This window comes from Rhinopithecus bieti, unplaced genomic scaffold, assembly GCF_001698545.2.
Source record: "Rhinopithecus bieti isolate Rb0 unplaced genomic scaffold, ASM169854v2 scaffold_42084, whole genome shotgun sequence".
Lineage (NCBI taxonomy): Eukaryota > Metazoa > Chordata > Mammalia > Primates > Cercopithecidae > Rhinopithecus > Rhinopithecus bieti.
Window position 1 is genome coordinate 2,508,708 of NW_016818934.1, and position 24,816 is coordinate 2,533,523.

Sequence of the window (24,816 nt, forward strand, 5' to 3'; positions counted from 1 at the left end):
GTGCCCAGGAGTTCAAGGTTGCAGTGAACTGTGATCACCACTGTACTCCAGTCTGGGCGAAAGAGCAAGACCCTGTTTCTAAAAATAAAATAAACAGTAAGTAAGCTTGGCTTGCTAGTAAGTTTCCTTTGAAAAGAAAATCATTTTAGGCTGAGCGCGTTGGCTCACACCTGTAATCCCAGCACTTTGAGAGGCTGAGGCAGGCAGATCACTTGAGGTCAGGAGTTTGAGACCAGCCTGGTCAATATGGTGAAACCCCCCACTCTACTAAAAATAAAAAAATGGCCATGCGTGCTAGCACAAGCCTGTAATCCCAACTACTAGAGGGATTTGCTTGACAGGAGAATTGCTTGAACCCGGGGGGCAGAGGTCCCAGTGAGCCAAGATCATGCCACTGTGCTCCAGCCTGGGCGACAGAGAAAGACTCCATCTCAAAAAGAAAAGAAAATGCCATGCGCGGTGGCTTACGCCTGTAATCCCAGCACTTTTTTGGGAGGCCGAAGCAGGCGGATCACGAGGTTGGGGGTTCAAGACCAGCCTGACCAATATGGTGAAACCCCATCTCTAGTGAAAATACAAAAATTAGCCAGGTGTAGTAACACTTGCCTGTAGTCCCAGCTACTTGGGAGGCTGAGACAGAAGAATCGCTTGAACCCAGAAGGCAGAGATTGCAGTGAGCCGAGATCATGCCACTGCACTCCAGCCTGGGTGACAGAGCGAGACTCCATCTCCAAAAGAAAAAAAAAAAGAAAAAAAGAAAATCATTTTAAATATGCAAATGACTTAGGAGGAAGATATTTGGTGCTAAACCTGATCCACAATTTGATATTAAATCACACTTGACAGAAAGTTGAATATATGATCCTTCCTTTAGCTATCCTCTTTTCCTAGTAACACAGTACACTATAGGAGGTTGCTGATAGCAGTGTGGAGACCGAAACACAACTGGAGCCAGAACATTTCGGTCACCTTCCAACTCTACTACCTAATCTTAATCAAGTCATTTAATCCTTGTGTATATGTTTTATGTAAAAATGGGTAAAATAATACGTGTCCATTTATTTTACAGAGACCCTGTAAAATATGAAACAAAATATAAAACATATTAAAAGTTACCTTGCTATATAAATGTATATGAAGAACCTCTCATGCTGTTTAAATTACAGGGTGATGGAGGGAGGAGAGAAACTTAGGGAAGGCAAGAAATGAACTGAACAATGGCTGAGTAGCAGTGACAGTACCAGCAGATCGACGCCGCTAAAAAACATTTTCCTGGCCGGGCGCGGTGGCTCACGCCTGTAATCCCAGCACTTTGGGAGGCTGAGGCGGGCCGATCGCCTGAGGTCGGGAGTTCGAGACCAGCTTGGCCAGCATGGTGAAACCCCGTCGCTACTAAAAATACAAAAATTAGCCGGGCATGGTGGCACATGCCTGTAATCCCAGCAGCTATTCGGGAAGCTGAGGCAGGAGAATCGCTTGAACCTGGGAGGCAGCGGAGATCGCGCCATTGCACTCCAGCCTGGGCAACACAGAGAGACTCCGTCTCAAAACAAAAAAAAAATTTCCGTAGTTCTTAGGTAGGTTAAGATTGCCACAGCTCATATTACCAAGGTAGAATATAAATTCTAAATGGATGCAATCAATGTGGAAGAAACACAAACATCTTGCTAACCAAGAACCAAACATTTCAAGTACTTTTTTAAACGACAAGTGATTCAAACGAGAAATAAAAATAAAAGAAAGAAAAAACAACCTGGTTCTAGGCTGCTCTGTTTCTCGTAGTGGAGATTATTCCGCGGAAGGCGGGAAGAGCTGGGAAGTGGCAAGGCAGCCAGGCTTGCGATGCCAGAGCCTTGGACCAGCCTTGCACAGGCGCTCAGCGGCCGGCAGCCCTAGGAAAAACCACAACTCCCAGAAATCCCGGACCCGGCGAGAGGCGGGTGCCAACGGCGTGTGGGCGGAGCCTAGGGAGTGAGCGGGGCGCTTCTCCAGCGGGAGCCGCAGCTATGGAGCCACTGGGGGAGAGAGAAACGCAGGTGCTGTGGCGGGAATGGGGATCGGTGGCCTCCCGGAAAACGCGTTTTTGACACCCCCGCGCTGCTGGCGGGTCTCCTGTGCGCGCCACGTCTGCTTTTCTCTCCCGTATTCCACACATCCGTCTTTCAGTGCTGCAGTTACTATCTGTAAGCCCCCCTGTGCTTAGACCCTCCTGAAAAATGCCTTTCCCTTCCTGCCCAGGCCTCCCCTTGTTTGGATCTGGCCTGGGAGAGGCGTTGAGCAGCCCCTGGCAACAGACTCTGGAGTGGGACTTAAGAAGCCAAACCCACCTTCCGGTTCGCTGCTCACCCCATGCTTCCACATCTGAGCGGCTTCCGCGCCCTGCATCCCAACACTGGGAGCCTCCAGGCGCGGCGGGGCGTCTGGTGATCGAGGGACAGTTGCTTTTTTCAGGCTATGCACGGTCTAATAATGCTTTCTCACTGTTCTATTAAGCTTTAAGGTTTTTCAAGCGGGGCAAATTGTTAGCCTGTACTGCTTTTGTAGATTTGGGAAAGAATGGATTGTTCTCTGGTAATTTTTAGTCTTATTCGTTGTGTACTTGGTCACTTTTTGTTTTACTGATATCTAGTATCTCCCTAAAGACAAGTGAGGTTGTGAAGTAAGCCTCCAAAATAGTCACAGAAAGCATTTAGTTTGCTTTTGATCACTTCTTTGTCATAATCTCATCGAGCCATTACAGTAAACAAGGCTTATAATATTTGTCTTTCTTTTAATGGTTAGGTTGCTGCGTGGTTAAAAAAAATATTTGGAGATCATCCCATTCCACAGTATGAAGTGAACCCACGGACCACAGAGATTTTACATCACCTCTCAGAACGCAACAGGGTCCGGGACAGGGATGTCTGCCTGGTAGTAGAGGACTTGAAGCAGAAAGCAAGTGAATACGAATCAGAAGGTGAGATTAAGTCCAGAGTTTTGAACAAGAATAAATAGAGGTAACCAAATTTTATAACTCTAAAGTATACAGGATTAATTTACTGTAGACTACTTGTTTTGCTCCTTTATTTTTCCCGGATTTTTCATCCACTGTGTTAAAGTAGTAACTTTCTTTTTTATTATTGTTTTATGTTTTATATATATATATATTTGTGTGTGTGTTGGGGGGGTACAATCTTGCTCTGTCACCCAGGCTGGAGTGCAGTGGTGTGATCTCAGCTTAGCGCAGCCTTCACCTCTTGGGTTCAAGTGATTCTTGTGCCTCAGCCTCCCAAGTAGCTGGGACTACAGGCCTGCACCATCACGCCCAGCTAATTTTTTATTTTAGTAGAGACACGGTTTCACCATATTGGCCAGGCTGTTCTTGAACTCCTGACCTCAGGTAATCTGCCTACCTCAGCCTCCCAAAGTGGTGGGACTACAGGCATGAGTCACCCTGCCCGGCCAGTAGTAATTCTCTAAATAATAAATATTATTATACTAAATACCTTATTGGTACTCCGATAGAAAAATAGTAAGCCTTAAAAGAGTCTAAATTTGTTAGCCTGACACATAAGATGCCTCGTGGTGTTTTACTTACCTGTTTGGTCCGTTTCCGGTCTCCGTGATTTAGTCATATGAACCTATCAGGACACCTGAGGAGGTGGCCATGAAATATGAGACTTGGACAAAATTACCCTATGACTACGTATCAGGAGCTTGCATTCGAATTTTCTGCTGGGTGTATACAGTTTGAAAAGTGCATTCAAGACGCCTATTGTTTTATAATACAAACCACAAAAGTAAAGATTGACGAAAATCTTTTTAGATACGAGAATATACCAAAGAGAGAGGAAGTGAGGCCTGCATCTGCCCTATATTTAACCAGATGTATGGTATTTGTTACATATGATATTTTAAATATAGTGCAGTTTATATTTGATTCTATTGCATATGTGCATTTTCCAGTTTCCTTTTAAAATCAATATACAGCAGGACCAGGTACAGTGGCTCACACCTGTAATCTCAGCACTTTGGGAGGCCAGGGTGGGCGGATCACTTGAGGCCAGGAGTTTGAGAGCAGCCTGCCAAGATGGTAAAACCCCGTCTCTACTAAAAATACAAAAATTATCCAGGTGTGTGGATAATTTTTGTGTGCTTGTAATCCCAGCTACTTGGGATGCTGAGGTGGGAGAAATGCTTGAACCCGGGAGGTGGAGGCTGAAGTGAGTAGATATCACACCACTGCACTCCAGTCTGGGCAACAGAGTGAGACTCTGTCTCAAACAAACAATTAATTAAAATTAACATATGGCAAAATTGACTTTTGTTTTGTGTACCATTTTAATACACTTAGAGTGTAGAACCACTCCCACAATCTGAAATCACACACACAATCAGGATGCAGAACAGTTCTATCACCCCAAAAACCTCCCCTGTGCCACTCCTTTATAGCTATATTCTCCCATATATGTGCTTTTAAAATTGTCTTATTTTAAATGATTTTATTTTATAATTATTAAAATACAGTACAGAGAAAGGGACTTGGAGCCCAGAAAATCTCATTTTATAAGAGCTTTCTTTTTTGTCTATCATATACTGTAACCAAAAATCTAAGCATTTCAAAGTAAAATTATTTATGTCTGTCCTTAAATACCTTTCAGGGTGATACATATTAAATAACAAATGTTCTAACTAATGTAAGCAAAATTTTAACACAGTTTTTTCTGTTTAGGTATCTAGAAAAGCATTGCCACCATTGATATCTGATAACTCTATGCATCATTACTTCTCTTTTCTAAGTTTTTCCTTCTTTTATACAGTGAAAGTGTTGAGCAGAAAATGAAACATATGTGGAACTTTATAACAAGTGTACATTCATGTGTATTGGTAAAGAGTGTCAGTTTCTTCTGTTTGCAATTCTAAAAACTGAGTAGTAATGCTATATATAGCTTTCTGGACTTGAATGACCTTTGAGTTAAAAATAATCCAAATCATTTCTTAGGTGCAGTTTTTATTTCTGCAAAGCACAGTTCTTTACAGCACATGAGATTGGAACATTTTGGAAATATTTGCAGGAATTGGGAAGGGACATAAAACTTTTAGATGAAGTTTTTTGTTGTTGTTTTTGTTTTTTATAGTGGAGAGACAGAGTCTTCCTATTTTGCTCAGGTTGGTCTTGAACTACTGGGGTTTAAGTGATCCTCCTACTTCAGCCTACCAAGTAGCTGGGATTATAGGTGCACACCACGTGCCTGGCTGTATGAAGATTTTTAATCATGAGGAATACAGATGAAACTATTGAAACTATTTATTCTTCATGCCACCGATTTGTCAGTTGAGGAGGCAAATGAGAAGAAATTGCCTTGGCTAAAACCTCCAATATGGTGTTGGACAGAATTGGCAAGTGCTGTGTCGCTCTGTCACCCGGGCTGGAGTGCAGTGGCGCAATCTCCACTCACTGCAACCTGCACCGCCCGGGTTCGTTTGATTCTCCTGCCTCAGCCTCCCAAGTAGCTGGAATTACAGGCAGGCGCCCAGCACACCTGGCTAATTTTTTTATTTTTGATAGAGGCGGGGTATCATCATATTGACCAGGCTGGTCTCAAACTCCTGACCTCAAATGATCCACCCACCTTGGCCTCCCAAAGTGCGGGGATTATAAGCAAGGAAATTTACTTCTATTCCTAGTTTGTTGAGTACATTTATCAAGAAAGGGTATTGGATTTTGTCATTTGCTTTTTTTGTGTCTTTTGACATGATCATGTGATTTTTGTTTTTTATTCTCTTGATGTGATGTATTACGTTAATTAACTTTCAGACATTGAACCAACATTTATCCCTAGGAAAAATCTCAATTGCTCCTGGTATAATATATATTTTTTTTAATTTCTTTTTTTTTTTTTCCTGATGGAATCTTGCTCTGTCACACCCAGGCTGGAGTGCAGTGGCACGATCTCAGTTCACTGCAACCTCTGTCTCCTGGGTTCAAGCAATTCTCCTGCCTCAGCTTCCCAGAGTAGCTGCGATTACAGGCACCCACTACCACACCCGGCTAATTTTTGTATTTTTAGCAGAGATGGCGTTTTGCCTTGTTGGTCAAGCTGGTCTTGAATTCCTGACCTCAGGTGATCCACCCTTCTTGGCCTCCCAAAGTGTTAAGATTACAAGCGTGAGCCACCATGCCCGGCCAGTTTTCTTTTCTTATAATGTCTTTATCTGGTTTTGGTATCAGGATAATACCAGTCTGATGGAAACAGTTGGGAATTACTTTTTTTTCCTGTTTTTTGGAAGAGTTGGTGAAAATTGGTGTTAATTTTCTTTAAATTATTTGGTAGAATTCAGTGGTGAAGTCATCTAGACCCGGACTTTTCTTTGTGAGAAGGTTTTTTGTTACTAGTTCAATCTGTTCACTTGTTGTAGGCCTATTCAAATGATCTGTTCTTGAGTCAGTTTGTTCATTTCATCTAAGTTTCCTAAGTTGTTGATATACAATTGTTTTAGTATTTCTTTATAATTCTTTTAGAAAATAGGTTGGTAGGACTGTCCTCGCTCTCATTTCTAATTTGTCTTCTCTCTTCTTAGACAATTTATTTATTTATTTATTTTTTGAGACAGAGTCTCGCTCTGTCGCCCAGCTGGAGTGCAGTGGTGCAATCTCGGCTCACTGCAACCTCTGCCTCCTGGGTTCAAGTGATTCTTCTGCCTCAGCTTCCCAAGTAGCTGGGATTACAGTTGTGTGCCACCATGCCCGGCTAATTTTTGTATTTTTTTCAGTAGTGTTGGGGTTTATCCGTGTTATTCAGGCTGGTCTAGAACTCTTGACCTTGTGATCCGCCTGCCTCAGCCTCCCAAAGTGCTGGGATTAAAGGCGTTAGCCACCACTCCTGGCCTTATTTATTTATTTATTTTTGAGACAGGGTCTCACTCTGTCTCCCAGTCTGGAGTGCAGCGGCGCCATCACGTGAGCCTTAACTTCTAGGACTCAGGGGTTTTCCTGCCTCAGCCACACCCCACACTCCTCATGCCCGGACCCCCTTCCCACCCCATCTCGTGAGCTTAAGCAGTCCACTCATTTCTGCCCCACAGAGTGCTGGGATTACAGACTTGAGCCACTGCCAGGCCTCTCCATTTTGTTGATCTTTCTAAAGAGCCAGCTTTTAGTTTCACTTTTTTTCCCCTATTGTTTTTCTATTCTCTATACTATTAATTTCCACTCTATTTTTTTTCTTTCCTTTTTTTTTTTTTTTTTGAGACAGATTCTCACTCCGTCACCCAGGCTGGAATGCAGTGGCATGATCTCATCTCACTGCAACCTCTGCCTCCCAGGTTCAAGCAATTTTCCTGCCTCAGCCCCGTGAGTAGCTGGGATTCAGGCGCAGGCCACCATAGCCAGCGAATTTTTGTATTTTTACTAGAGACAGTGTTTCACCATGTTGCTCAGGCTGGTCTTAAACTTCTGACCCTGCCTCAGCCTCCCAAAGTGCTATGATTTATAGGTGTGAGCAACCACTCCTGGCCCACTCTGATTTTTAGTATTTCGTTACTTCGGCTTGCTTTAGGTTTAGTCTGCTCTTCTTTTTTCAGTGTCTTAAAATGGAAAGTTAGGCTATTGATTTGAGATCTTTCTTCTTTGTTAAAATAGGAATTTACAAGCATAAATTTCCCTCCACATGCCGTTTGCAATGTATTTCATAAGTTTTGTTGCATTGTATCTTTATTTTCATTCTTTTCAAAGTATTTTCTAATGTGTTTGAGTTAATCTTTACCTGTTGGTTATTAGGAGTGTGTTGTTTAATTCGACTTTGTATTAGTCCGTTCTCACATTGCTATAACGAACTACCTGAGACTAGGTATAAAGAAAAGAAGTTTGGGCCGGGCGCGGTGGCTCAAGCCTGTAATCCCAGCACTTTGGGAGGCCGAGACGGGCGGATCACAAGGTCAGGAGATCGAGACCATCCTGGCTAACACGGTGAAACCCCGTCTCTACTAAAATACAAAACTAGCTGGGCGAGGTGGCGGGCGTCTGTAGTCCCAGCTGCACGGGAGGCTGAGGCAGGAGAATGGCGTAAACCCGGGAGGCGGAGCTTGCAGTGAGCTGAGATCCGGCCACTGCACTCCAGTCCGGGTGACAGAGCGAGACTCCGCCTCAAAAAAAAAAAAGAAAAGAAAAGAGGTTTAATTGACTCACAGTTCCACATGGCTGAGGAGGCCTCAGGAAAGTTACAATCATGGTTGAAGGCGAAGGGGAAGCAAGGCACGTCTTACTCACTATGCCAGAGCAGGAGAGAGAGAGAGCGCAAAGCTGGAAGTGCCACACTTTTAAACCATCAGATCCGGTGAGAACTCACTATCACGAGAACAGTAAGGGGGGCGTCCGCCCCCATGATCCAGGCACCTCCCACCAGTCCCCTCCCCGACACATGGGGAGTATGATTCAACATGAGATTTAGGTGGGGACATGGAGCCAAACTATATATTTGTGAGTTTCCTAAATTTCTTTCTGTTATTGATTTCTAATTTCATTTCATTTTGACCAAAGAATACCCTGCATTATTTTGATCCTTTTAAATGTATTGACATTTGTTTTATGGCCCAGCATAAAGCTATTCTTTCCTGAAGAATGTTCCATATGCCCTTGAGAAGTATGTATATTCTCTCATTGGGTGGAGTATTCTTTTTCTTTTCTTTTCTTTTTTTTTTTTTTTCCGAGACAGAGTCATGCTCTGTCGCCCAGGCTGGAGTGCAGTGGCGTGATCTCGGCTCACTGCAACCTCCGCCTCTCAGGTTCAAGCAATTCTCCTGAGTCAGCCTCCCGAATAGCTAGGATTACAGGCACATGCCACCATGCTCAGGTAATTTGTGTGTTCCTAGTACAGACAGGGTTTCAGCATGTTGGCCAGGCTGGTCTCGAACTCCTGACCTCATGATCCGCCCACCTCGGCCTCCCAAAGTGCGGGGAGTGAGCCACCACCCCCTGCCTCAGTTGCTTTTTTAAACAGTTAAGAGAAGAAAGTAGAAAAAATATGCATGTATGTTCTCCTTATAATTCCATAGTTACCATTACTTATAGTCTTTGTTTTTTCATATGCATTCAGATTACTATTTGAGGCTACTTGATTTCAGCCTACAAAACTTCCCTTAGTTCTTGTACGTTGAGTCTGCTAGCAACAGATTCTCTCAGTTTTTTTCTATCTAGCAGACTTTATTTTGTCCTTTTTTTTTTTTTTTTTTTTTTGACGCAGAGCCTTGCTCTGTCACCCAGGCTGGTGTGCAGTGGCATGATCATAGCTCACTGCAGCCTCAAATTCCTGGGCTCAAGTGATCCCCCTGCCTTAGCCTCCCAAGTAGATAGGACTACAGGTGTGAATCACCATGCCCAGCTTATTTTTTTGATTTTTTTTTTTTAGATGGAGTTTTGCTCTTGTTGCCCAGACTTGAGTGCAGTGGAACAATCTCAGCTCACTACAACCTCTGCCTCCTGGGTTCCAGTGATTCTTTTGCCTCAGCTTCCCAGTAGCTGGGATTATAGGCATGAGCCACCACACCTGGCTAATTTTGTATTTTTAGTAGAGGCAGGGTTTCATGAGGTTGGCCAGGCTGGTCTTGAACTCCTAACCTCATGTGATCCACCTATCTGACCTCTCAAAGTGTGGGATTACAGGCATGAGTCACCAACCTGGCCTTTAAAATTTTTTTGTAGAGGTGGGATCTTGCTATTTTGCCTAGGCTGTGCCTTCTTTTTTTTTTTTTTTTTTTTGAGAGGGAGTCTCGCTCTGTCGCCCCGGCTGGAGTGCAGTGGCTGGATCTCAGCTCACTGCAAGCTCCGCCTCTCGGGTTTATGCCATTCTCCTGCCTCAGCCGCCCAAGTAGCTGGGACTACAGGTGCCCGCCACCTCGCCCAGCTAGTTTTTTTGTATTTTTTAGTAGAGACGGGGTTTCACCGTGTTAGCCAGGATGGTCTCGATCTCCTGACCTCGTGATCCGCCCGTCTCGGCCTCCCAAAGTGCTGGGATTACAGGCTTGAGCCACCGCGCCCGGCCTGTGCCTTCATTTTTTAAAGGTAGTTTTGCTAGGTATAGGATTCTTGGTTGAAGATTTTTTTCTGTTTGAGCACTTTGAATGTGTTATTTCACTGTCTTCTGGCCTACATTATTTCACCAAGAAGTCAGCTATTAATCTTGCTGGGGTTTCTTTGTAAGTAACAGGTAGTTTTTCTCTTGCTGCTTTCAACATTTTTTTTTTTTTTTTTTTTTTTGAGACGAAGTCGCCCAGGGTGGAGTGCAGTGATGCATTCTCGGCTCACTGCAACTTCCACCTTCTGGGTTCAAGCGATTCTCCTGCCTCAGCCTCCTGGGTAGCTGGGACTACAGGCGCGTTCCACAACGCCTGGCTAATTTTTTTTTTTTTTTGAGACGGAGTCTCACTCTGTCGCCCAGGTTGGAGTGCAGTGGCCAGATCTCAGCTCACTGTAAGCTCCGCCTCTGGGTTTACGCCATTCTCCTGCCTCAGCCTCCCGAGTAGCTGGGACTACAGGTGCCCGCCACCTCGCCCGGCTAGTTTTTTGTATTTTTTAGTAGAGACGGGGTTTCACCGTATTAGCCAGGATGGTCTCGATCTCCTGATCTATCCAACTCGGCCTCCCAAAATGGGATTACACGCATGAACCAATGCACTCGGCCTCAAGATTTTCTTTTACTTCAGCATTTTTTACTTTCATATGTCTGTTTGTAGTTCTCTTTACATTTATTTTACTTGCATTTGTTGAGCTTCCTGAATGTGTATATTATTGCAGACCATGGTAAATTTTCAGCATTGTTTCTTGTTATATTATTAATGTTATTATTTTTGAGACAGAGTCTCACTCTGTTGCCCAGGCTGGAGTGCAGGAGCGTGATCTCGGCTCACTGCCACCTCTGCCTCCCCAGCTCAAGCAATTCTGTCTCAGCCTCCTGAGTAGCTGGGATTATAGGCATCTGTCACCACACCTGGCTAATTTTTGTATTTTTATTAGAGACCGGTTTTTGCCATGTTGGACAGGCTGGTTTTGAACTCCTGGCCTCAGGGGATCCTCCCACCTCAGCTTCCCAAAGTGCTAGGATTACAGGTGTGAGCCACAGGGCCCGGCCTAATTTTTGTATTTTTAATAGAGATAGGGTTTCATCATGTTGGCCAGGCTGATCTTGAACGCCTGACCTCAAGTGATCTGCCTGCCTCGGCCTCCCAAAGTGCTGGGATTACAGGCATGAACCACTGCACCTTGCCTTTCATTTTCCTTTATTCTTTTTTCTCTGTTCTTTGGCTTCCATATTTTTATTTATTTATTTTTTCCTTTGAGACAGGGTCTCACTCTTGTTGCCCAGGCTAGAGCAGTGGCACAATCTCAGCTCACTGCAGCCTTCACCTTCTGGGTTTAAGTGATTCTCGTGCTGCAGTCTCCCGAGTAGCTGGGACTACAGGCGTGCACCACTATGCCTGGTTAAGTTTTGTATTTTTAGTAAAGATGGGGTTTCACCATGTTGCCCAGGCTGGTCTCAAACTCCTGACCTTGAGTGATCTGCCTGCCTCGGCCTCCCAAAGTGCTGGGATTAGAGGCGTGAGCCACCATGCCCAGCCCACAATATCTTTTGATCTATCTTCAAGTTCACTTATTCTTTCTTCTGCCACTGCAAATCTAGTGTTAATTCTCTCTAATGAATTTTTCAGTTCAGTTATTTCACTCTAGAATTCTCATTTAGTTCTTTTCTTACAATTTCTTTCTCTTCATTGATGTTCTTTATTTGATGCAACATTTTCGTCTTACCTCATGTTCCTTCTTTAATTGGTTTCCTTTAATTCTGTGAACATGCTTATTATGGATATTTGAAGTTTTTCCTGATAAAGCCAACATCTGGTCATTCTCACAGGCAGCTTGTGCTGCTTGCTTTTTTCCATTACAGTTCCTTTCTTGTTCTTTGCATTCCTTGTTTTCTTTTTTTTTGTTTTTTTTTTTTTTGAGACAGAGTCTCACTCTATTGCCCAGGCTGGAGTGCAGTGGCGCAATCTGGGCTCACTGCAAGCTCCGCCTCCCGGGTTCATGCCATTCTCCTGCCTCAGCTTCTCGTGTAGCTGGGACTACAGGTGCCCGCCACCATGCCCAGCTAATTTTTTGTATTTTTAATAGAGATGGGGTTTCACCGTGTTAACCAGAATGGTCTTGATCTCCTGACCTTGTGATCCGCCTGCCTCGGCCTCCCAAAGTGCTGGGATTACACGCGTGAGCCACGGCGCCCGGCCACATTCCTCTTTTTTGTTGTTGTTGTTGTTGTTCTTGGAAACTGGACATTTCAGACAACGTATTGTATCCTTGCTGGGTACTAATCTTACTTCCTCCTGTTATTGTTATTTACTTACCTGTCTGCTGGCTGGACTATTTTAGTGAAGTCTGTTTATCCCCTACAGTGTTAAACAGTGTTAAACTCCTGATGTTGCTCCTCAGGGAGACACATACTTGAGTATCCCCAAGGTCACTCTGAGTTGACAGTGTTTGGGTCACGCTGACTTCCTCTCTTTCACTGAGCACACCTAACTGTAAAATTCCACTAATTGACAGCTGTTGTTTTCCACAAGGCCCTGGGCATAAACTGCTCTACAAGTAATTCCAATCAAATTCTAGCTCCCTTAGAGGAGTAGTTTCTGGGGTCAGTTAGATATTTGTTTTATCTTCTGGATGGCTCCTCGTAGATGTCTTACTCACTGGTTCTCCCCTGCAAACTAACTGCCCTGCAGTTTAGCTTGTATCTTGAGTCTGCTCCCAATTCCTTTGACCACAACTTCTACTCTTTTTGAGATTGCCGTTAGGCTTGAACCTCTCCAAGCTCTGTTGCAAATGTAGTCAGTTCCTTTGGGAAGAGATGGGGAGCCATCTGTTTTATGACTTGCTTTTCCCCCGAGGCAAAATCGCTGAGCCCAGGCTCTAGAGTTGGAGTTGGGGCTGAGTAGGGAAAATGTCAAGTTTCTCACTGAGTGATATGCCAGCTATAGGAACTGCTTGGTAGAGAGGGAGTGCGGCAGCCTTAGGTCTTCTTGGCTTGCCTCTCCTGGTGTGGAACCACCACCTCACTAGCCAGAGCAAGGGCCACTGGGACTCCAGTATTCTCAGCTTGCCTTACTCCAGGAGCTTCCATTCCAAGAGCAGTGGCTGGACAGACACCTCTCGACCACATCCCCCTGGGACTTGGATGCAGTAGCAGATAGCTAGTGGCAGGATAAAAAACACTAAAGTCTTGCTTCTCCCAGGAAGAAAGCCTTCTAGCTGGGAGCTGGGAGCAAAGAAAACCCTGTGTTGACTGTAGCAGTCTGGAGTGAAGTCTCTGCCTCAGTGAGCTGAAAGGGAGGAGGGAGGGAGGAGTCTTAGTTCAAATACCACAAATTCTCAGTGTCCTTACTGAGTTTTTTATAGATTTTATTGAATAGTTGTTTCTTCATTTGCTGTTTACCCTTAGGACCATTTTTAGAGGCTTTAAAAATGGTTGGGTTTGTTTTCTTTCTTATAATTTTCACCAGTTTCACTGAAGAGCAGGTCAGCCCAACTCCTGCACTACTATGCTGCAAGTTGATCTCCTGATCAACTGATTTTTGACAAGGGTGTAACAAGACAATTCAACTGAGGAAACAATAGCGTTTTCAACAAAAGGGGCAACTGGATATCCACATGCTCGAGAATGAAGTTGGACTCGAACTCACACGAAATAGAAGAATTATCTCAAAATGAATAAAAAGCCTAAAAAGGCCAGGTGCGGTGTAATCCCAGCACTTTGGGAGGCCGAGGCGGGTGGATCACCTGAGGTTAGGAGTTTGAGACCAGCTTGGCCAACGGGGCGAAACCCTGTCTCTACTAAAAATGCTACAGTTAGCCAGGCATGGTGGCATGTGCCTGTAGTCCCAGCTACTCGGGAGGCTGAGGTGGGAGGATTGCTTGAGCCTGGGAAGCAGAGGTTGCAATGAGCCAATATCGTGCCACTGCACTCCAGCTCGAGTGATAGAGTGACACCCTACCTCAAAAAAAAAAAAAAAAAAAAAAATGCCTAAAAAATGTAAGAGCTAAACCTAAAATGCATAGAAGGCAACAAAGGTATATACCCTTGTAACCTTGGATTTGGCATTGGTTTCTTGGATATGATACCAAAAGCACAAGCAACAAAAGAAAAAGTACTTAAATTAGACATCATCAAAATGTAAAACTTTTGTTCTCAAAGGACACCATCAAGAATATGAAGACAGGCCGGGCGTCATGGCTCACACCTATAATCTCAGCACTTTGGGAGGCTGAGGCAGGTGGATCACCTGAGTCCCGAGTTCAAGACCAGCCTGGCCAACATGGTGAAACTCTGTCTCTACTAAAAATACAAAAATTAGCTGAGTGTGGTGACACGCACCTGTAATCTCATCTATTTGGGAGGCTGAGGCATGAGAATCACTTGAACCGGGGAGGCAGAGGTTGCAGTGAGCCGAGATTGTGCCACTGCACTCCAACCTGAGCAACAGAGCGAGACTGTCTCAAAAAAAAAAAAAAAGAATATGAAAAGAGACAGTCCTCAGAATGGGAGAAAATATTTATAAATATATCTGATATGTAACTTGTATCTACAACATGTAAAGAACTCTTACAACTCAATAATAAAGGCTGGGCACAGTGGCTCACACTTGTAATCCCACCACTTTGGGAGGCTGAGGCGGACAGACTGCTTAAGCCCAGGCGTTTGAGGTCAGCCTAGGCAACATGCCGAAACCACATCTCTAAAAAAATCACCAAAATTAGCCAGGCATGGTGGTGGACACCTGTAGTCTCAGCTACTTGGGAGGCTGAGGTGGGAGGATCACTTGAGCCCAAGAGGTGGAGGTTGCAATGAGCCAAGATTGTGCCACTGTACTCCAGCCTGGGTGACAGAGTGAGACCCTGTCTCAAAAACAACAACAACAACAACAACGAAGAAAACCTCAATAATAAAAAGAGCCCAATTTTAAAATGGGCAAGGGGTATACGTAGACATTTCTCCTACGAAGATACACAAATAGTCACAAAGCCCAGCATCATTAGTCATCAGAGAAATTCAAATCAAAACCACAGTGCTAGGCTGGACATAGTGGCTCACGCCTGTAATCCCAACACTTTGGGAGGCCAAGGCAGGCAGATCGCTTGAGTCCAGGAGTTCGAGACCAGTCTGGGCAACATGGCAAAACACCATCTCTACAAAAAAATACAAAAATTAGCCAGGCATAGTGGTCCACAGCTAACTGGGAGGCCGAGGTGGGAGGATCATCTGAGATCGTGCCACTGTTCTCCATCCTGGATGACAGAGGGAGACCCTGTCTCAAGAAAATAAACAAATACCACAGTGCTACTTCATACTCACTAGGATGGCTATAATCAAAAAGACAGATATTACAACTGTTGGAGAAGATGTGGAAAATTGGAGCCTTCATCACTTCTAGTGGGAATATAAAATCATCCAATCACTTTGGAAAACAATCTGACTGTTCCTAAAATGTTTAAACATAGAGTTAACATATGACCAGCAATTCCATTTATACCCAAGAGAAATGAAAACGTGTTCATATCAAAACCTGACATGTACTGAATGAGTGTTTTTAGCAGCATTTATAATAGCCAAAATGTGGAAACAACCCAAATGTCCATCAATGGTTAAGTGGATAAATAAAATGTGATATGTCCATATAATGGAATATTATACAGCCATAAACAGGAATGAAGTACTGGTACATGCTGTGGCATGGATGAACCTTGAAACTATTGTGAAAGAAACTAGTCACAGAGGACCACACATCTTATGATGCCATTCATATGAAATGTCCCAAATAGGCAAATGAATAAAGACAGGAAGTAGTTGCTAGGGTTTCATGGGTTGGGAGATTAGAAAGTGATGACTAAACGGGGCTGGGCATGGTAACTCACACCTGTAATCCTAGCACTTTGGGAGGCCAAGGCTGGTGGATCACCTGAGGTCAGCCTGGGCAACCTAGCAAGATCTGGTCTCTAGAAGAAAAAATAAACCAGGGGCGGTGGCTCACACTTGTAATCCAAGCACTTTGGGAGGCTGAGGTGGGCAGATCACAAGGTCAGGAGTTCAAGACCAGCCTGGCCAACACAGTGAAACCCTGTCTCTACTAAAACTACAAAAAACATTAGCTGGGCGTGGTGTTGCGCACCTGTAATCCCAGCTACTCAGGAGGCTGAGGCAGGAGAATCACTTGAACCCAGGAGACGGAGATGGCAGTGAGCTGAGATCGCACCACTGCACTCCAGCCTAGGTGGCAGCGAGACTCCATTTCAAAAAGAAAAAAAAAGAAAAAAGAAATAAAGTGATGACTAAGGGATGTAGAGTTTCTTTTTGGAGTGATGAAAATGTTTTAAGAATAAGTCGTACCAATGGGCATACAACTCTGAATACACTAAAAGCCACTGAATTACATACCTTAGGTGGGTGGCTTATATGGTATGTGAAGTATGTCTTGATAAAGCTGTTAAAAATGTTTTAAAAAGCAAACAGTCACCATGGAACTCTTTCATGTTTTTAGCCAAGTATCTTCAAGACCTTCTCATGGAGAGTGTGAATTTTTCCCCTGCCAACCTCTCTAGCACTGGTTCCAGGTATCTGAATGCTTTGGTTGACAGTTCGGTGGCCCTTGAAACAAAGGATACCTCACTAGCTAGGTAATTCTTGCTTCAGTTTTAATTTCCGCAATCATATCTGCTATAAGGTCTTAAAGACTTTTTGTTCTCAGCATAATTCTATATGAAAAATTGGCAGTAAATACAAAGCGCTGAATTTAGTTACTTCATGTCTTTGCCAGTAAGTATAATTAATTTGGATAAACTTGGTATTGGTTACTTTTTAGTGTTTTCTTCTTCCAGGATTAGTTTTATGAAGGGTGGTTCTCATGTATATTTGGAAAGGAGTTACTATCACATTGTTTCCTGTGTATAATAAGAAAGATAGTATGCTAAATGATTTGGTTGAGCATAGTAAATTTTGGTTATGTCTACCTTTTTGTTGAGTAGGTAAGGAATTTTCATTCTTTTTAACAGGCATTTTACTTATATAATAACATGATTCTTCCAACAACCTTTAGAGGAAACTGAGGGTCAGGAGGTGTGGGTTAAATAATTTCTCCAAGCTACTAAATGGCAGAGCTGAGATTTAAAACCAGTCTTGTAAAGTTCATATGACTATCACTTTTGGCCATATCTTAGCTAGGACTACTAATATTTTGTTTTGTTTTGTTTTGAGACAGTCTTGTTCTGTCGCCCAGGCTGGAGTGCAGTGGCATGATCTGGGCTCACTACAACCTCCACCTCCCGGGGTAAAGCGATTCTCCTACCTCAGCCTCCCGAATACGTGGGATTACAGGCGTTGCCACCATGCCTGGCTAATTTTTTTGTATTTTTAGTAGAGATGGGGTTTTACCATGCTGGCCAGGCTGGTCTCAAACTCCTGACCTTGTGATCTACCCACCTCTGCCTCCCAAAATGCTGGGATTACAGGCATGAGCCACTGTGCCCGGTAGGACTATGAATATTAATACAACCTATAATCAAAGAACAACGCAGCAGAACAGCTTACCTGTCAACTTAAAGGCAATTTGTATATAAACTCAAAGAGTAGTGTTTTAGGTATAAGAACATGCCTACTGTATGGCAGCAGAAATCTAGACTTGAACTAAGTAAGTTCAGCAGATAACAAATACCAGTTGTATGTTAGTTGCATAAGCATTGGGGAAGCAAGGATGAATCATATAATTTCTTGCCTTTTTTTTTTTTACAAATACAGTGTGTTTTAGAATTTTATTATTATTATTATTATTATTATTATTATTATTATTATTATTATTATTTTGAGACGGAGTCTCGCTCTGTCGCCCGGGCTGGAGTGCAGTGGCCGGATCTCAGCTCACTGCAAGCTCCGCCTCCCGGGTTTTACGCCATTCTCCTGCCTCAGCCTCCGGAGTAGCTGGGACTACAGGCGCCCGCCACCTCGCCCGGCTAGTTTTTTGTATTTTTTTAGTAGAGTCGGGGATTCCCTGTGTTAGTTAGGCTGGGCTCGATCTCCTGACCTCGTGATCCGCCCGTCTCGGCCTCCCAAAGTGCTGGGATTACAGGCTTGAGCCACCGCGCCCGGCCTAGAATTTTTTAAACTTTTTCTTATACTTACATACTATCATACAACTTAAAGTCACATTATGTTTTGTGCCTTCTTACTATAGCTCTGGTATAACACTGGGGAAGCAAGATGAATACGATAGTAACTGCCTTCAAGAACAGTCTCTGCTTACAGTCAAATAAGGGAGATGGAAATGTAACTATAACATAGTGTGACAGTTGTAACAGTAAAAGTATGTATAAGGTACAGCTGGGTAGCACAGAGAAGGCGGTAGTTAATGCCAGGATGACAGTGATGCTCATCTGAGTTTTGAAGGAACAAATGGAACTTTGCCAAATGAAGAAGGGCATTCCAGGCAATGGGAATAGTGTGTAAAAAAACGCATAAAGGTATGAACAGCATGGTTATATAAAAATCTACATAGCAGTAAAGTCATTTTTAGCAATAAGGAGTAATTATAATTATTGCCCATTAAGCCTATGTATATGACCAGATTCTTCTTTTAGTTTTATCCCTGCAGTGAATGATTTGACCTCTAATCTCTTTCGTACCAAATCAAAAAGTGAAGAAATCAAGATTGAACTGGAAAAACTTGAAAAAAATCTAACTGCAACGTTAGTATTAGAAAAATGTCTACAAGAGTAAGTAATTGAGTTCTAAGTGGTGACAATTTATAAATAAGGGAGTAATAGGACATTGTCAAATTTAGTTTTGGCAGTAGGTGTGATTTTAAAAACATTAGGAAATAGGGTCCATAAAACACTTTTTTAAGTAGAATGATTAGTGAAGCTGGAGATCGTTGGATATGACTTTTCATTTTTTTCTTTTTTTTGATACGGAGTCTCACTCTGTCACCCAGGCTGGAGTACAATGGCGCGATCTCAGCTCACCGCAACCTCCACCTCCAAGGTTCAAGTGATTCTCCTGCCTCAGCCTTCCGAGTGGCTGGGACTACAGGCGCCGCCACCTCGCCCGGCTAGTTTTTTGTATTTTGTAGTAGAGATGGGGTTTCACCGGGTTAGCCAGGATGGTCTCGATCTTCTGACCTCGTGATCCGCCCGTCTCGGCCTCCCAAAGCGCTGGGATTACAGGCTTGAGCCACCGCGCCCGGCCGAATTTTTTTCTTTTTTTTGATACGGAGTCTCACTCTGTCACCCAGGCTGGAGTACAATGGCGCGATCTCAGCTCACCGCAACCTCCACCTCCAAGGTTCAAGTGATTCTCCTGCCTCAGCCTCCCGAGGAACTGGGACTACAGGCATGAGCCATCACGCCCAGCTAATTTTGTATTTTTTGTATTTTTAGTAGAGACGGGGTTTCTCCATGTTGGTCAGGCTGGTCTCGAACTCCCAACCTCAGGTGATCCACCCACTTCGGCCTCCCAAAGTACTGGGATTACAGGCGTAAGCCATTGCGCCCAGCCTGACTTTCTCAGCTTTTATTCATACAATTTCTTACCTTGTTTTTTTTCTTTTCTTTTCTTTTTTTTTGAGATGGAGTCGCGCTGTAACATCCAGGCTAGAGTGGTGCAATGGTGCAATCTCAGCTCACTGCAACCTCCATTTCCCAGGTTTAAGCGATTCTTCTGCCTCAGCCTCCCCAGTAGCTGGGAGCACAGATGCGCACCACCACACCCAGCTGATTTTTGTGTTTTTAGTAGAGACAGGGTTCATCATATTGGCCAGGCTGGTCTCGAACTGCTGACCTCAAGTGGTCCACCTGCCTTGGTTTCCCAAAATGCTGGGATTACAGGCATGAGCCACCATGCCCAGCCTCTTGCCTTTTTTTTTTTTTAAATAAATAATGTGGGGTTTAGAATTTTCAAACTGTATGTGATTTTTTTTTATACTTATAAACTACCATACAACTTAAAGTCACATTATGTTTTGTTGTGCATTCTTGCTATAGCTGTGGTATCCCTCTTATGATACTTTAGGCCTTTTTCACGTCCTTTTTGCCCCAGAAATTAGGGCCTATAGATCAGGGGTATGTGTATATATGCACAAGTAATTTGGCGGTATGTAAATTTATTCAACAAATACTGACTACATAGGTGCAAGGCACTGTCTTGTCACATTTATCTTTATTTATTTATTTGTTTGTTTTTTTGAGACAGAGTTTCTCTCTTGTCACCCAGGCTAGAGTGCAGTGGCGTGATCTCAGCTCACTGCAGCCTCTGCTTTCCAGGTTCGAGTGTTTCTCCTGCCTCAGCCTTTCAAGTAGCTGGGATTACAGGCACCTGCCACCACACCCAGCTAATTTTTTTGTATCTTTAGCAGAGATGGTGTTTCACCATGTTGGCCAGGCTGGTCTCGAACTTCATGTCACATTTAGTAAAGAGGTTTTTAGGACCTCCTATTTCAAATTGACTTCAGGATATGTTAAATTATTATTATTTTTATTTAAACAAAATTCACAGTTTATTTAGGTTGAAATAAACTATACAAAATTGACTTTCTTTGCCAAAAATAACAGCAATGTTTTCCATATTATTTCTAGATAAGCTACAAAACAAAATATGGAACGCTTCACAAATTTGCACATCTTCCTTGCGCAGAGGCCATTCTAATTTTCTCTGTATCGTTCTAATTTTAATATATGAGCTGCCGAAGTGAGCACCAATTTTTTTTTTGAGTGGCTGATTTACTTTCTTCAAGAATAATTGGCTGACATTAATTGTAAAATTGTTGTAAACCTGGGCAGCATAGTGAGACCGTCTCTACAAAAAAATTATTTATTTTATTATTTTTTTAAATTTGAGATGGAGCGTTACTCTACCGTCCAAGCTGGAGTGCAGTGGTACAATCTCAGCTCATTGCAACCTCCACCTCCCAGGTTCAAGTGATTTTCCTGCCTCAGCCTCCCCAGTAGCCAGGATTATAGGCGCATGCCACCATGTCTGGCTAATTTTTGTATTTTTAGTAAAAACAGGGTTTCACCATGTTGGCCAGGCTGGTCTCGAACTCCTGACTCCAGGTCTGCCCACCTTGGTCTCCCAAAGTGCTGGGATTATAGATGTAAGCCACTGTGGCTGGCCGTCTACAAAAATTTTAAAAATTAGCCAGGTATAGTGGCATGTGTCTGTAGCCCTAGCTATATGGGAGACTGAGGTGGGAGGATCACTTGAGCCAAGGAGCTTGAGGCTGCAGTGATCACACCACTGCATTCAAGCCTGAGTGACAGACCAAGACCTCATCTCTTAAAACAAAAAAAAAGCCCAGAGTGCAATATGGAGGGAAAGATGACCTGGTTACCAACTCTTGGCCAAGCCAGCATTGAATCCAAAAGTAGTAGAGTTTCTATTGTACAATACTTTTACTGAGGAGAAGAAGAAGAAAATGTTTTTAATTTTGCTTTTTAAAGGGATGTCAAGAAAGCAGAGTTGCATCTGTCTATAGAAAGGGCCAAAGTTGATAATCGTCGTCAGAACGTGGACTTTCTAAAAGCAAAGTCAGAGGAATTCAGATTTGGAATCAAGGCTGCAGAGGTTTGTATGAAGGACTGAATATAGTTAGCTCTCTTCATCCTTATTTTTTACCATCACCCTCACAGCTAGGCATTATTATTCCCTTTTTACAGATGAGAGGACTACGGAGAAGTTGGTAACTTGCCTAAGATTACATAGCCAGCATAGTAAGCAGATCTAGATTCAAATTCAGGCATTCAGGCTCTGAAACTCAGGCCTTACACATTGTACCCATCTTGTCACAAATGCATGAGTGTGGAAAGGATTCACATGTAAGGTACAAATGCTTAGATACATGTACAGTTTTTCATTTATACTTTGTAGCTCCTCTTTTACCGTGTTATGTGTTAAAAATATTTGATGGTGGTCACTTTTGAAATAATTTTTTAACTGAACTCCTTTTTTTGGTAATTGTAGGAGCAACTTTCAGCCAGAGGCATGGATGCTTCTCTGTCTCATCAGTCCCTAGTGGTACTATCGGAGGTGAGCTTATTTTAACTTAATTTTACTTTCTTTAAAATTTTACTCCACGATCTGCTTTTTCATTTGTTTATTTTTATTTGGCTTTTATTCACTGTGGACCTGATTTCTTTTCCTTTACCTTTGTACTCTATATTCACTGGTATTTATATCTTTTATTCCATGTTTAGCTGTATATGCCCTCACATTTCCATGGTTTCCTTTTTATTATAAGTTAGAAACTCTGCTGGAGTCGCTTATGTATTATGCATATATTTATTAGACAAATTTATTAAAGGACCATAAGCTAATCATCTGGGTGCTCCCCTTTCTTCTCTTTCAGTAGACAGTAAAATGCAGGTCTCCAAACTCCTGTAGTTAGCAAATGCAATTCTGGGATTTTAGGTTATATAAAGGTTTTACCTGTTTTGGTGGGAAGAGAGAGAAATAGCGGGTTTTGTTTTGTTTTATTATTCTTAACTTTTTCATACTTCGTTCTTGGAATCTAGTGTTGACAATTCATAAATATGTATTTGGGACTCTAGTTCTTCCTTTACATTTTTTTCCCTTGTTTTAATAAATAGAGATGGGGGTCTTGCTATGTTGCCCAAACTGGTCTCAAACTCCTTGGCTCAAGTGATCCTCCCACCTTGGCCTCCCAAAGTGCTGGGGTTAGAAGTGTGAGCCACCACACCCAGCCTCCTTTAGGTTTTGATTCCTCTTAATCACATTCTTTTGTGATTATCTTAGACAGCATACTTCAATCCTATTAATAAATGGGAGTAAAGACCAGGCATGGTGGCTCACACCTGTAATCCTAGTACTTTGGGAGGCACAGGCAGGAAGATTACTTAAGCCCAAGAGTTTGAGACCAGCCTGGGCAACACATCAAGACTCTAGCTCTACAAAAAGTTAAAACAATTAGGCCAGACGCAGTGGCTCATTCCTGTAATCCCAGCACTTTGGGAGGCCAAGGCGGGCAAATAACATGAGGTTGGGAGTTTGAGACCAGCCTGGCCAAAATGGCAAAACCTTATCTCTACTAAAAATACTAAAATCAGCTGTGCGTGGTGGGACATACCTGTAATCCCAGCTACTCAGGAGGCTGAGACAGGAGAAAGAATCGCTTGAACCCGGGAGGCAGAGGTTGCAGTGACCCGAGATCGTGCCACTGCACTCCAGCCTGAGTGACAGAGCAAGACTCCATCTCAAAAAAAAAAAGGGCTGGGCATGGTGGCTCATGCCTGTAATCTTAGCATTTTGGGAGGCCGAGGTGGGTGGATCACAAGGTCAGGAGAACAAGACCATCCTGGCTAACACGGTGAAACCCCATCTCTACTAAAAATACAAAAAATTAGCTGGGGTGGTGGCACGTGCCTGTAGTCCTAGCTACTTGAGAGGCTGAGGCAGGAGAATTGCTTGAACCCAGGAGGCAGAGGTTGCAGTGAGCCGAGATTGCGCCACCTCACTCCAGCCTGGGCGACAGCAAGACTCCATCTCAAAAAAAAAAAAAAAAAAAAAAAAAATTAGCCAGGCATGGTGGTGCATGCCTGTGTTCCCAGCTACCTGGGAGGCTGAGGCAGGAAGGTTGGTTGAGCCCAGGCGTTTGAGGCTACCGTAAGCCGTGATTGTACCACTGCACTCCAGCCTGGGCAACACAGAGAGATTCCGTCTCAAATAATAATAATAATAATTAAATAAGAATATCACTTTCCTATTTTAAGCATCTAACAGGTGCTGTTTCCATTTGGAGTGAGTTTGTGTATTTATCTTAGAAGCTCTTTATTTGATAACATTATTTAAAATATACTAATGTTAATGCTTTGTTGTGTTTTATTTCAGAAATGGGCAGTATTAGTTGCATTGTGAATGTTTCTGTTACTCTGTGACTGTGTTCTTTTACCCCCAGAAACTGGCAAGATTAAAGCAACAGACTATACCTTTGAAGAAAAAATTGGAATCCTATTTAGACTTAATGCCGGTAATAATTTTCATGTATTAAAAAAAAATTGTTTCCTCCAACCTTCCCTAAGGGTACTATATGACCATGAAAATAGTGTGTTTAGGCCAGGTGTGGTGGCTCCCGCCTGTAATCCCAGCACTTTTGGAGGCTGAGGCAGGCTGATCACCTGAGGTCAGGAGTTCGAGACCAGCCTGACCAACACGGTGAAACCCCGTCTCTACTAAAAATACAAAAATTAGCCGGGCATGGTGGTGGGCATCTATAATCGGAGCTACTGAGGAGGCTGAGGCAGGATAATCTCTTGAACCCGTGAGACAGAGGCTGCAGTGAGCCAAGATTGCGCCATTGCACTCCAGCCTGAGCAACAGAGTGAGACTCCGTCTCAAAAAAAAAAAGAAAGAAAGACAATAATGTGTCAATTTTTAAGGGTTTAAAGTCAGTGGTCAATTTCAGTGTTATATGTACGTTAGGTCTTCCCTCTGGGAGGCTTTTGCCTTTTGAAAAGGATTGTGGCATTATTTTCTCCTTGAGTCTGAATTGAGGCAATATAACCTTTCCTTGTTTTATTTTTTTTTTAAAGAATCCATCTCTTGCTCAAGTGAAAATTGAAGAAGCAAAGCGTGAATTAGTAAGTAGTTCCTGTAATTTTTTCAGATTTTTTTAAAAATAAAATAAATGCTAATATAGCTCAAGTCCTCTTCATCCTTCTTTCCTTTCTCCTTAGCAGTAAGCAGTCCTAAAGTTACTGTGTATCATTCTCCTGAAGCTTTTTTTTTTTTTTTTTTTTTTTTT

At 43.0% G+C, this 24,816-nt stretch overlaps 1 protein-coding gene across 2 annotated transcripts in view; it reads left to right on the plus strand.

Moving 5' to 3' along the window:
• The first annotated feature begins 1,938 nt into the window (after positions 1–1,938).
• Positions 1,939–24,816, plus strand: part of HAUS1 (HAUS augmin like complex subunit 1) — a 25,983-nt gene continuing 3,105 nt past the window's right edge. The window contains exons 1-8 of one of the 2 annotated variants that reach the window (XM_017857796.1): positions 1,939–2,036; positions 2,782–2,956; positions 16,555–16,690; positions 18,644–18,778; positions 21,500–21,623; positions 22,020–22,085; positions 23,971–24,042; positions 24,605–24,652. In XM_017857796.1, coding sequence (XP_017713285.1) covers positions 2,007–2,036; positions 2,782–2,956; positions 16,555–16,690; positions 18,644–18,778; positions 21,500–21,623; positions 22,020–22,085; positions 23,971–24,042; positions 24,605–24,652 — 786 coding nt within the window. In that variant the 5' untranslated portion in view covers positions 1,939–2,006. Of the gene's footprint in view, positions 2,037–2,446; positions 2,572–2,781; positions 2,957–16,554; positions 16,691–18,643; positions 18,779–21,499; positions 21,624–22,019; positions 22,086–23,970; positions 24,043–24,604; positions 24,653–24,816 lie in introns of those variants that run through there. The other variant, XM_017857797.1, reaches the window with a different exon arrangement.